Source organism: Anoplolepis gracilipes, chromosome 7, assembly GCF_047496725.1.
Source record: "Anoplolepis gracilipes chromosome 7, ASM4749672v1, whole genome shotgun sequence".
In the NCBI taxonomy this organism is placed as follows: domain Eukaryota; kingdom Metazoa; phylum Arthropoda; class Insecta; order Hymenoptera; family Formicidae; genus Anoplolepis; species Anoplolepis gracilipes.
Genome location: NC_132976.1, coordinates 12,559,047 through 12,572,760, shown reverse-complemented (window position 1 = coordinate 12,572,760; position 13,714 = coordinate 12,559,047). Strand labels below are relative to the sequence as shown.

General features: G+C 30.4%; 1 protein-coding gene across 1 annotated transcript; it reads left to right on the top strand.

Annotated features, from left to right (window-relative positions):
• Nucleotides 1–492: 492 nt before the first annotated feature.
• Nucleotides 493–8,693, top strand: LOC140667843 (glucose dehydrogenase [FAD, quinone]-like). The gene is made up of 4 exons (XM_072896122.1): nucleotides 493–504; nucleotides 3,682–4,098; nucleotides 6,445–6,628; nucleotides 7,306–8,693. The coding sequence occupies exons 2-4, from the start codon at nucleotides 3,688–3,690 to the stop codon at nucleotides 8,613–8,615; spliced, it is 1,905 nt and encodes a 634-aa protein (XP_072752223.1). The 5' UTR covers nucleotides 493–504; nucleotides 3,682–3,687; the 3' UTR covers nucleotides 8,616–8,693.
• The last annotated feature ends 5,021 nt before the right edge of the window (nucleotides 8,694–13,714 follow it).

Below are 13,714 nucleotides of genomic sequence, written 5' to 3'. Positions count from 1 at the left end.
GAATGAATTATGAATTTTTATAAGATTTTATATAATTTTTAATTAAATATGTAATCAAAATTATAATTACATATTTAATTAAAAATTAATAATTAAAATAAGATTAAAAGTTATTCGAATTATATCGTGTATGTGTGTGGTGTCACAATTTAAATCACAAAAATCTTGCAAAATCTTCATTTATTAAAACTATTTTCAAACTGATAAAATATAAAATATGAAAGTTTGATTTTCTTTAAGATGACATATAAGAGATCATATCTTTTAAATGTTAGTGATAATAGTCTAAATTTTTCTAGATTGTAATAAATATTGCACAATATATCTTGTAATTATTATTCCACATCTACTTATAAGTCCTAAATTTTAAGAAACAAGGATGCGAGAAAAGTTGTGCAGTAAAGTGGTGGTAACCACATTGTTTATATTCAACATTATGTCTCGGATGTTTCAGTCTTTCACTTTCTCTGCCAGAGCAAACCTTCTAATTGCAGCGTTTTGAGAGTAAGTGTTCCGTTGTCAGATATCATCAAGTTCTGCTTTTTTATAAAGTATTTTGCTTTATAATTCTTCTACTGAATATCAATTAGCGACATGATACGAAATTGTATTATAATTGCTACTTATATTACAAAAAAGAAATTAATCAACTTCTGCTATATAATATTGCTGTGCTTTCATAAATTGTGTAAAAATAAATAATAAAATATTATTTGGAATGTGTTGGATCGTACGATTTTAACAGAGGCAATTGGAAAGCAATTAAGGCTTTTAATCTCTCGCTGATGAAACATTGAATCATTATGAGAAAATCAAATTGTCTTACAAAATTCTTACATACATTGAAGTTATAGAATAATATATTATTATATATTATATATAATTATAGTTATAAAATCCATATTCGATAAAACAGATTGATGAAATATACTGAAAACTATTTTTTGATTCATGAATTAACAAATATAGTAGTAAATCTTGATCAATTGTGATAAAAAACTACTTTTAACTTTTGTTAAGTATAAAATGAGTTATGCCCATATTTATTACTACATAACAAAAAAAGGAAGAATGTTTGTTATATTTTGTAAATTTATAGCATCAAATAGTACGTATTAATGATAAATGAAAACATTTATTTATTACAACTTATTTTGCAAGAAAAAATTTACATGTTCTGATTTCTTGCTTCTGACATTATAATTCAACATCACTATAATATTTTTACATGTTTATAAACAGTTATTCAGCAAAAAAGTATTAAATTAATAATGTATATTTTATTGATTAAGTTTTTTGTTATAAAAATAATAATATTAGAAAATTAAGTTAATTGAGAATATAGAAATTATACGTGCTATAGAATGTAATTCTAATAATGTAATTCTTATATTATTATGTTATTATGTGTTGTATTATTATATTTTTTTTAATATAAAAACTATTTTATCCAATAAAATATAATATAATAATTATATATTTTATTTAAATATTTATATTTATATATTTTGTATAATTATAGAACTCAAAAAAAAATTTAATGCGCAAAAACCTACAATAACAGCGTAATTTTATGTTAAACTTTTTTACTTTTATGTCTTTTTTTATTTCATTATCTTTATTAATATAAATCATATTTTTTGAAAAATTCTTTATTAGAATGTCTTGTAAATTTTTCAATCATAAAAACTAATTAAAATATATATGCACAAATATTTAAGTAAAATTTGTTTTTAAATAGTTAATCTTTTAAATAAACTTAATAATTTGTTTATTCTATTTGTTGAATATACGAACTTAGATGCTATTTTGTGTACTTGTGGTATTGTTTATATATTGTTTATGTATTATTATGTTAATTGTTTAACATTTTTAAAAAGGATTTATAGGGATTAAATATTTTATTAATTATCTGATTGAATATAAAGATTTTATATTATGTTGTCAAAACAAACACACACACACACACACACACACGCGCGCGCGCGCGCGCACACACGCACGCACGCACGCACTCACGCACGCACGCACGCACACACACACGGATTTTTATCAGTAAAGTAATATACAAGGTGTTTATTTGAAAAGTTTTTCAAAATTTTTTATTACCTTATTCGATAATTTTCGATGAACCTAATAAAATAGATGTGCATATTAATATTCCTTATTTTCGTTATTGATTAAATAATTTTTGCAATTGTTTGTCCCATTTCTATCATGTTTAAAGTTTAACAGAGAAAATTATATACCGTATATTCAACGTAATTTTACATTTTTTAAGTTTTGTGTTACACTTTTAAAAATTATCTGTCATTAAAAATTGAGTATTTAATCTTTCTTTAAAAAACAAAAAAAAATAAATTTCACTTTCTAAATATTTATCGTTAAATAGACAAACTTGCATATAGGCATATATCTATAATGCAAATGCTAAGAAAGATCAATAAATTATACGTTTAATACGAAGAATGACAATATAGTATTCTATACATAAATACATTAGTGGTTAATTTTTCTATGCATATATATTATGCGATTATGCAAAATGTTTTTAATATAACATAGTATAATCACACTTTTAATATAATATATGCAACATTTGAAAAAAATGTTTTAAGCAATACATTTGCCAACTAATTTCGTTGGATTCTTCTTCCAATGTAATAGCTATGTTAAAGCATAATGTCATTTTATATGGCAGCTACAGAACTTTTTTTATGCGAAAGTTGAGTTATTTTGATCATTTTGAATAAATAATGCTGATTTCACCATTATTACCTTCAAGTTCGTCAGAAGAAAATTCAACTCTACATAATATGTTATAAGTCATAAAAGCATTACTTGTAAAACTGATATCATGAAGTAACACATAATACAACTATAAACCTATATTATTTTTTTTGCTAAGATATATATATATATATATATATATATATATATATATATATATCTTATAAGAAACACACAGTATGTACAAACAGTATCTCAAGAAAAGTGGCCACCTTCTTTTATTTTTTTAACACTGATAACTTTTATAAGTAACTACTATACTCATGATAAAGTTCAGTTGAAACCATTTTATTTAATATATATTTCTTATGGTCTATCTCTATCTCTTTAGTTTAAAAGCTAAAGAGAGTAGCTACTTTTTGTGGGACATCCTGTATATTATAAAAACAAAATAAAAAATATCATGTAAAAAACACAAAAGTCTATTTTCTTATCAGTCTCATGAAATAAATATTATTATTACTTAAAAATTAATTATTAGATGTTCTAATAAATAAAACAAATATTTATTTTTTACTTTCTTACTTTCAGAGTATTACATAAAATCTCAAAATGAAATGTTCCAACAACCTATGCAACTTGATGATATCTCGAGTAGACAATGATGATTTGTAATAGTCTGCATTGTTTACTTTAGTCTATATTTTTTCATAAATAAGCAAAAGAGTAATGGCAATGAACAATCTTGAAATAATACATGGAGCGTATAATAAAATAACACAAAATATAAGAAATAGCCAAAGAAAAACAGATTTTATTTAGCATATCAAAAATATGTTCTATGAAGTACAATCATAAAAATTTAACAATAAAAAAGAAACATAATATTCACAAACTTAACCATTTAAAAAATACGAGTAGAATTAAGGATTAAACAAAAACATGAATCAGTGAAAGATGGGCGTCACGACAATAATCAATGCTGCTGTAAAAACTGCTACCGTTCTCCTCGGCATTGGCAAGATCACTATAATCCCAGCACTGATTACCGCTCTCGCGTATTTGAATTACGACCTCATAGATCCGGAGAATCATCCACGTGTGACGAAGGAGTTGAAGAAAAGTTACGATTTTGTTGTAATCGGCGGTGGTTCAGCCGGTAACGTGGTCGTTAATAGGTTGACCGAAAATCCTGAATGGAATGTGGTGTTATTGGAGGCCGGAGGCTTCGAGACTGAAATAACCGATGTGCCAATATTGTCTCTTCACTTACATAAAACAAAACTGGACTGGCAATATCGCCCGCAACCCCAAGATACGGCCTGCCAAGCTATGGTCGATCACCGATGCTGTTGGACCAGAGGCAAGGTAGAAAATATAATCATCAGTTAAAAGTTAAAACGCTCAAAAGAGAAAGAGAACCAAGAGCAGCACATAAAAGTATTAATGTCATCGAAAAATTAGTACTTTGTATATTCAATATCTATAACACATTCTACGCTAGATAAGCATCTTTTTCATTGATGTCGCTAAATTTAATAAGCAGAAAATAGTATTCGATGGCATGAATAATTATGCATATTAAGTGTCTGTGTTATTTGACTGTCAAGCTATTACATTCCATTAAGCAATCAATAAAATTGACATGTTTCTAAGAAAAATAAAGGGTAAAAAATTGATACGTAATGAAGACGAAGCAAATGCTTTTGCTCGTTTATTTCAATGAACTATAATTGTCAACAACATTATATGTAGCAAATGTCGACTCTCTATTTCTAGAAAACAGAAACCTGAACCAGTTTTCTGAATGGAAATTTCAACATATTCGATTTCAGAAATAGTTTTCTTCGATTTGAATTGAACATTGAATGTTGGATCATTAAAAGTCGATTCAAAAGAAGGAAGATCACTTTCAATTTTAGATCGCTCATTATCAGAATCTGTCGTTTAGCTAAAGATAATATCTGTTTCTCTAAAAATAATTTGTAAATGTTACATTGAAGTTAAGAGTTCTTGTTTTAAACGATATTTTTTTCAAAAATATGTTTTACCTAGGAAGAACAAATCCCAAATTTATTATATCCTCATCTGCTAAAATCAGAATTACGACATGATTCACTTCCGGAAATGTTCTGAAGAATGGCCCTTTTTTTCCAAGTATGATGTAACATTAATAGTAACTGCAATGAATTAATAACTGAAATGAAGAAGTATGTACACAACTAATGAGTCTTACATTCAAAATTATTATCAAAGTTTTGTTAGAATAAAAAAAACTAATATTTAACAGCAAAAGAGTTAGTAAAACAGTAAATCGCATGAAAATGAAATGTGTCGGACTTCTAATGCGTCGAGCATAGATGTATGTTTTTTTTAATAAAAGAGAGACCCAGAAAGAAACAACAAAATTCAGCAGAGTGATCAAATCGCTGGAGAGAGAGCTCAATTCACTCGGTGTCGCTGGAGCTGTTTGCGCAGCGCTGTGCGGCACGGTACAGCGCGGCATTGCGTTTATAAATTTTATTTTTTTTAACCATGTTGCACCACTCTGATCTATTTGGCAAAAATATATGTAAAAATAGATAATTCAAAAATGTTTTTGTAAAAATATAGTAGGTGTCACTCAAAAATATTCCCCTAAAAAAAATTTAAAAAGAATTCAAAAATTTTTTCGTCAAAAAAACTTTTTAAATTTTTTAAACAATTATTTTATTGATTTCCACAACATATATTTTTTTCATGAAAATTGGTTTAGTCGTTTTTAAGAAAAATTACTTTTTTTATTTTTCCCCCTTCCATAACTCCCACAAAAATGCTATTTTGAAGTAAACGTTTGACATAATTTTATATTACATTGGTGTTAACTTATGACACCAATTTGGACCTGATACATGCGGGGGCAGATTCGTCTACCTTATCCGGCCATACCCTTTATTAAAATAAAAATAAATTTTTATTTTTATACACATGCAAAATCTAATATTTATGTAAAGTGCTATTTTGCATTTGATGAAATATAAAAGACTATTAAAAGTTGTTAATTCTGAATTATTATAATGGTTCGCTATTAATAACAATACTTCTCAATTTGTGAATGGCAAATTAGAATGTAAGGAATCTTATACAAATAAAAAAATCAGAGCAAAATTATTTTACTTTGTGCCATCACTAGATGAATAGCAAAGGAGATAGAAAAAATAATTTTATTTTAATCTGAAAAGTTTTATCACATCCGACTTACTCGCTAAACTTGGTCGCTTCAGATTTGTACCTGTTTTGTTTGCTGTAACATAATTTAACATCACTTGATTAATTTTAATTAAATTATTTTAAATTTTTAACATTTTAAATGGAATAATGTTTGAAAATGCATTAATCTATTCAAAGTCAAGTTTTTTCGTATTGAAATATTAAACAACTGCAAAAAAAATGGTGAAAAGTTATCGAAATCTATAAATACTTTAATAATTAAAATTGTATTCCTTATCTATTAATAAATAATTTTTTTGTTTAAGAAAACACCGAATTAATTTTCATATCCAATCAAATTGAAAAGATCATATATACACACCGAAGGAAATTATCATATCGAAAAATTAAGTTAATTAATTTGGTTTCTAATTATAGTGTATACCGTTCTATTTTTATTACTTTTTGTGATTATGTTGTCCTATTTTGCACATTTTTTTTACAGTCAATTAATTAATATTTTAGGTTCTTGGAGGGTCTTCGGTTTTGAATACAATGCTGTACATTCGTGGCAATCGACGTGACTTTGATCAATGGCGAAGTTTCGGGAATTCTGGTTGGGGATATGAAGATGTTCTTCCATATTTCAAAAAATCGCAGGATCAAAGAAATCCATATTTAGCACGCAATACAAAATATCATAGCACAGGTTTGTTTTGATGTTTCAATTATTATACAGGGTGTCTCATAACTAATGAGCCAACGCTCGTGAGTGGGTAGAGTACAGTGAACTAAACAAAAAAGTATTAAGTCATTTTGCGATTTTCGCAATAATTATTAAAATATTAATTAAAAATGCTTAGCTAACAATATTATACATATCTACAAGATGTTCGGTAATAATCGTCCCAACTCTCTAGGGCAGATAGAGCAAGTCAAACTTAACATAAAAGTCCTGTATCATTTTGCGATTAGCGCAATAATTATTGAACTATTAATTAAAAACGCTCAAGGTATACTGAGCGCTATATGCGGCGCGCGCTCATACGCTGAGCGTTTTTAATTAATATTTTAATAATTATTGCGAAAATCGGAAAATGATACAGGACTTTTATGTTCAGTTTGATCTGCTCTATCAGCCCTAGAGAAATGGGGCGATTATTACCGGACATCTTGTACATATGTATAACATTGTTTGCTAAGCGTTTTTAATTAATATTTTAATAATTATTGCAAAAATCGCAAAATGACCTAATACTTTTTTGTTCAGTTCACTGTACTCTATCCGTTCACGAGCGTTGGCTCGTTAGTTATGAGACATCCTGTATATAGTACATGAAATGTAATAAATATTTCCTATTATTTTGTTTTTATTCGATTTCCCAGGAGGATATCTAACAGTGCAGGAAAGCCCTTATGTCAGTCCATTGGGTATAGCATTTCTTCAAGCTGGCGAAGAAATGGGTTATGATATTCGTGACATCAATGGCGAACAACAAACCGGCTTTTCGTTGTTACAATTTACAATGCGACGAGGTGCCAGATGTAGCACTGCCAAAGCATTTATTCGACCTATTCAACTGAGAAAGAATTTCCATCTCTCCACGTGGAGCCACGTGACTCGAGTATTAATAGATCCTCAAAGCAAGAAAGCATATGGAGTAGAATTCATCAGAAATGGTCGTAAAGAAATGATATTTGCCAAGAAGGAGGTAATTCTGTCCGCCGGCGCTATCAATAGTCCACAATTATTAATGCTTTCGGGTGTAGGACCACGTATTCATCTAGAGCAACTGGGAATTCCCGTAATTCAAAACTTGCCCGGAGTCGGACAGAATCTGCAAGATCACATAGCAATCGGCGGACTCGTTTTTCCAATTGACTATGAAGTGGGTATTGTAATGAATCGAATGGTAACCGTCAACTCGGCACTGAAATACGCTATCACTGAGGATGGTCCATTGACGTCCAGTATCGGTCTAGAAGTAGTTGGTTTTATTTCTACCAAATATGCTAATCAAACTGACGACTGGCCCGACATCGAGTTCATGATAACGTCCTCGGGAATCAGTTCCGCTGGCAGTCATGCAAAAGATGCTCATGGTTTAACTGACGAGTTTTACAATGAAGTATTCGGTAAAATCAACAACCATGATGTCTTTGGTGTATTTCCAATGATACTCAGGCCCAAATCGCGTGGCTATATGAGACTGAAATCTAAAAACTCCTTGGATTACCCTCTGCTCTATCATAATTATCTCACTCATCCAGAAGATGTAGCAGTACTTCGTGAAGGTGTCAAAGCGGCAATCGCTTTTGGTGAAACAAAAAGTATGAAGAAATTCGGCTCTAGATTTTATAGCAAACCAATACCCAATTGCAAAAACTTTCCACTTTATACTGACGAATACTGGACATGCATTTTGCGAATTTATACTTTGTCTATATACCATATGAGTTGCAGTGCTAAGATGGGCCCGACCAGTGATCCCATGGCGGTTGTGGATCCGGAGCTCAAAGTTTATGGAATCGAGGGTTTACGAGTTATCGACGCATCAATTATGCCAACTATTACTAGCGGAAACATAAATGCACCTGTTATTATGATCGGTGAAAAAGGCGCTGATTTAATAAAGACCACATGGATGCGATCGTCTCACTCTAAGAGAAACAATATCACTGCTGCTGCTTTTTGACACTTCAATCGATTTAATAATATTACGTATTGTTAAGGGGATCCAACAGGGCTCATTTTACCGACAAAATCAGTTCGACTAAAGGCGCGTTTGGAGAGACGCTATTAGCGCTAACAGCGTCGTTCTATCTTTGTTCAACTTTTAATGAGTGACAAAGATAGAATGACACTGTTAGCGCTAATACCCAGATAGCCAAGCGTGATTGATCAGTAAAAACAAACTAATGCAATGCATGAGTTGTTATATGTTTGTTGTACGTTTACTGACATCGAATTAAAACGCGCTACTGAATTCAGCAACATGAGAGCATACTACAAACAATTAATTTACGAAATTTTTAAAGCAAACGATCTGTGATACTGAAACGTTATATTGTCAGCAATATGGTAACATCTGATAATTTGCCATGTCGTCTACAGCTGACTACAGCATTATGATAGCAACAATACATGTATAATATTCCCAGACAACATGCATGTCTTAAAGACGTATTAAAAACGTTTTTCTTATGACGCCTTTAAGACTTGACCAAAAGACGTCTTTCTGACGTCTTAAAGACATTGTAATTTAAGACATCATTTTTAAGATGTCTTAAAAACGTCTAAAAAACATTTAATTTAAGACACCATCTGAAAGATGTCTGTAATACATCTGAAAGATTGTTATAATACATTTTTTTGCTTTATTGAAAAGACAACTTAAAAAAGATATCTTTTCATCATCTTTTTATAGTTGTTTTCCTGACAAAGCAAAAAGATGACTAAAAGATGTCTTTTCGGACAAAAAAAAGTTCATTTTTTTACCGCTATGCAGCGCTGCATGAGATATCTATCTCGTATTTAAAATTTAGTTACCAAAAGTATATAAAAGCACGACTAATAAGATTATTGTACATCTATTTCGATCAATTTCATTTCGGGTAGTTTCTATCCAAATAAATAAAATTGTAACATTTCAGGTAGATTGTCCGAATAAGTAAAAATTATTTGCCTTAAAGACGTCATAAATACGTCTTTCTGAAAATCTTTTAAGATGTCTTAGCAATTTTAGGATGTCTTTTAGACGTCTTTAAGACGACATAATGTTGTCTGGGTAGAAACGAAAAGTTAAAATTTCTTATCCTTGAATGATTAATAAGAATTTTTAACTTTTTTGTTTCTGTCTTACTAAAACAAAAAATACATGATTGATCGCCTGAAAAATTATCGCCACATTATCAATGCGGTTAATCACGGATGAATATAGGTTGTCATCAAGTTGTTGTCAAGTCTCTTGTTTGCTGACAGCAATTGATGTTACCATATTGCTATCAGCTTGCTGTTCTGAGAATTAGAAATCACGTGAGCTCAACCCGACAAGCATAATGCTGTTGCACCTTGTCCCTAGTTTTTCAAAATTAGTTGCTGCAACGGTTATCAGCAACATGGTTGCAAAATTGAAACATTTGGCTATCTGGGTAGTGTCTCCCCGAACGCGCCCTAAAAATCTTTTTTTTTTGGCTGCACAGATCAATAAATCCTTTTACACAGTTAAAGTACTTTTAATAACGAGTTCTGGTTACGACGCTATAATTTATGTATAAAATTTCACTTTTGTTATCAACTCATTAAATTAATATTTATTTAACATAAAAGTTCTTTAATTTATTTAAACAAAAGATGTGCCCCATGCTTGGAATAACGTGATAGAATGTAAGTAAATTTTTGAAAATGATTTTAAAAAAGCCTAGTAAAAAAGTTTTTTAGTCTAACTTTTTAAAAACTGTTTTCATACATATATGATGTGTGAAATCGAGATTCGAGATAATATAGAGCAATAATTTAGTTGACCGATCTCGAGATAGATGGAGCTGCAATCTGTTTGTGCAACAAAGACAGTCGCCGAACGAACAGAAAGCGAGAACGTATAAAGAGCAAGCGAGATAGCATGAAAGAGTCCGAAGTCTCGCTCGCGAGGATTTCTTTATCCATTGTTTTTTATATTATATATCATCTTACCAAAGAAAATAAAATTTTTGTATTTCGCATTTTATCGATTTGAAAATAATTTTAATCCATTAATGAAATTTTTATGATTAAAATGATACCAAACACGACATAAATTGGATAATATTTAATTAGAAAGATAATCGTAATTATAATTATCGATTAAATTGCGCAATAAAAAATTTTAGATCCTCTTAGATGTGGCCGCTATTCCGTCAGAGTTCGACATTCACTGTTGGATCCCCCAATTTTGCGATTCAATCATTTTGCACATTATAATGATTAATTTAATATCAACATATGTTAATAATCAAACAATTTAATTAATTTGAGAAGAATTTCTAATTAATAATAATGTAAAATTAAATTGATTTTATCATTTATTATTACTCTAATAGTGATATAGTACATTTTTTCTTCATCAATCAGGATCATCAAACTAGAAACCAACAAAAATTTAAATAAAATTTCTTTCCCTATTTATTTTATATTTTGTATTCTATATTGAAAATGTTATAAGATTCAAAATTTTTATTTTTATTTCTCGTATCATTAATCTTAAATACCCCTATAATTTTGAAGACTGATAACTTTAGTAAATCGAATGAATCTTATATAAAATGATACACTCACAAACATTAGCGGAAACCTTAAATTTAAAAAAGATAGACCAAAATTTAACCAATTTTATTAAAAATGAACAAAATTTAAATTTAAAAAAAGAGTAAATATGCATAAAAGGTTACACATCACTAATTTTATTTTTACTTATTGTTAGATATATTGTAGGGAGAGGTAGTCTGAGTAATTTCCCGCAAGAAGTAAGTAGAGGATGACATTGGTTTAGAAGATATAACAAATTAAAGTTTTATAATTTTAATACTGTTCTTTATTAGGTTTTATGGTAATTATTCACTTATATGGAGCCACCCTCGATTTCAATGTCCTTCACATATGTTATCAAGGTCATCATCCTGAGTAATGTTGTGAAGATTTTAAGCCGCGTTTGGCATTTATTAAAAAGTTATTAAACGGAAAGTTTTAACGAATTATTTGTTAGAAGCACACTTAATTGACATTTCTTCGTTGTGGCCACACACACACATGCACGCACATACACACACACACACACACACACACACACACGCGGTGGGGTTAACATATGCTATCAAGGTCATCATCCTGAGTAATGTTGTGAAGATTTTAGGCCGCACTCGGCATTTATTAAAAAGTTATTAACACAAGTTTTATGATAGTAATAATAGTAAACTTTGACACAATTAACCAGTTAACTGCGGAATTTATTTTTAAAATTTATTTAACCTAATTTTTTTTTAATTTATAGCAGGCTTACTGGTATTATAAAGAAAACATACCACTAAGTGACATTTGTATTACATCTTACTGAAATTTTGAGTTTTTATATAGAATTTTATAGTTATTTTTTATTTTACACGTCGACTGCACCAAAATGAAGATTTGGATTGACGTGTATACACGTCGAACGCAGTTAACTAGCTAAGAAGCATAACTTAATCGACAGTTCTTCGTTGTGGCCACACACACACACACGCGCGCGCGTGCGCGTGGGGTGCAAGGGTGCCTTGAACAGAAGTGCACAAAAGTACGGTGTGTACTTTGTTGAGAAATAACTATGTCAGTTAAGTCGTAATTTACCATCAACAAAGTACGCATCGTACTTTTATGCACTTCTGTTCAAGGCACCCCTACCGGCGGGGTGGGTGCGGGGGGAGGGGGTCAAAGGCCCCCTTGCACCCCCCCGCGCGCGCGCGCGTGTGTGCGTGTGTGTATGTGTATGTGTGGCCACAACGAAGAACTGTCGATTAAGTTATGCTTCTTAATCGTGTAGATTATCAAAGTTTACTATTAGTACTATCATAAAACTTGTGTTAATAACTTTTTAATAAATACCGAGCGTGGCCTAAAATCTTCACAACATTACTCAGGATGATGACCTTGATAACATGTGAAGGACATTGAAATCGGGGGTGGCTCCGTATAAGTGAATATAATTACCGGTTTTATAAATTGATATATTACGAACAGCGAAGTTTGTTTACGTCCTACTGATCTGTTTGACATGAAACGTATGAACGTGTATGTCCATATATGTGTATCTGTGTACATATATTAGATAGATTTCGTTTTGTTTATTAACGTGTAATATAAATCAAACGCGTAGGCTCCGCCCCTCCCTCTGCACCCCCACCTCAATAAAAACCTAACTCAACCCAACCTGCATCTGAAACATGAAATAGATTTTGTTTCGTAAGGCTAATAACAGAGAGCAATCGTAAACGCAATCGTAAAGTAAGACAGAGAAAAACGTATCGTAAAGTTTCAATACGTACAATTACGATCGCTTTCTGTCATCAGCCTAACACAGATTGGGTTGGGTTAGTTTCTTAGTGAAGTGGGGGTGCAGAGGGAGGGGCTCGCCCCTCAATTCAATGTATCACATTTAAAATAATCTATTAACTTATTGTTATTCTCAATAAGACTTAGAAATTTGTGTAGTTGCATGTTGAAAGTTGTTATTACACTGTGAAAAGATGAAACGACCGTCAGGGTTTCTGCCCACAGGACGCGGAAACGCTTGCCGCGCAGCAAAAGGCGACACAGTAGCCAATCATTTTATATCTTTTCCATAAAAGCAAAAGATTGATTGGTTACCGTATTGCTTTTGCCTTACTCCTTTCTCCGTGGTGAAGCCATAGACTTTTCATATATGTCTATGGGTGAAGAATTAACGTTAAACCATCCTTCGTTCTAATCATTGTATCTGTTTCTTCATATTCTTTTTATCCTCCTTAATATTCCATTGTTCACTCCTTTCTCTTCCATGATTCCCCAAAGTTTTTCTCTATCTACATTGTCAAAGGCAGCCTTCAGATCAACAAAAACTGCATATATCTTTCTCTCCTCCTTCGATTTTATGATATTGATAAAATCCATATATGGCCAATTTTATATGGACTTTTTTTGCCGGGTATATATATATTTATATATATTAATATAAATATTAATTGCATAATTGATTTCGATATCGAAATTGGAAATTTCTTCGTTTCTTCTCCGTTTCGTAACAATTCC

What these genes read in the sequence shown, in the direction of transcription:
- LOC140667843 (XM_072896122.1), top strand. Translation starts at nt 3,688, where the DNA reads ATGGGCGTCACGACAATAATCAATGCTGCTGTAAAAACTGCTACCGTT. An exon ending in GCTGTTGGACCAGAGGCAAG is followed by an intron (nt 4,099 to 6,444) that starts GTAGAAAATATA and finishes TTAATATTTTAG; the next exon opens with GTTCTTGGAGGGTCTTCGGT. An exon ending in TACAAAATATCATAGCACAG is followed by an intron (nt 6,629 to 7,305) that starts GTTTGTTTTGAT and finishes TCGATTTCCCAG; the next exon opens with GAGGATATCTAACAGTGCAG.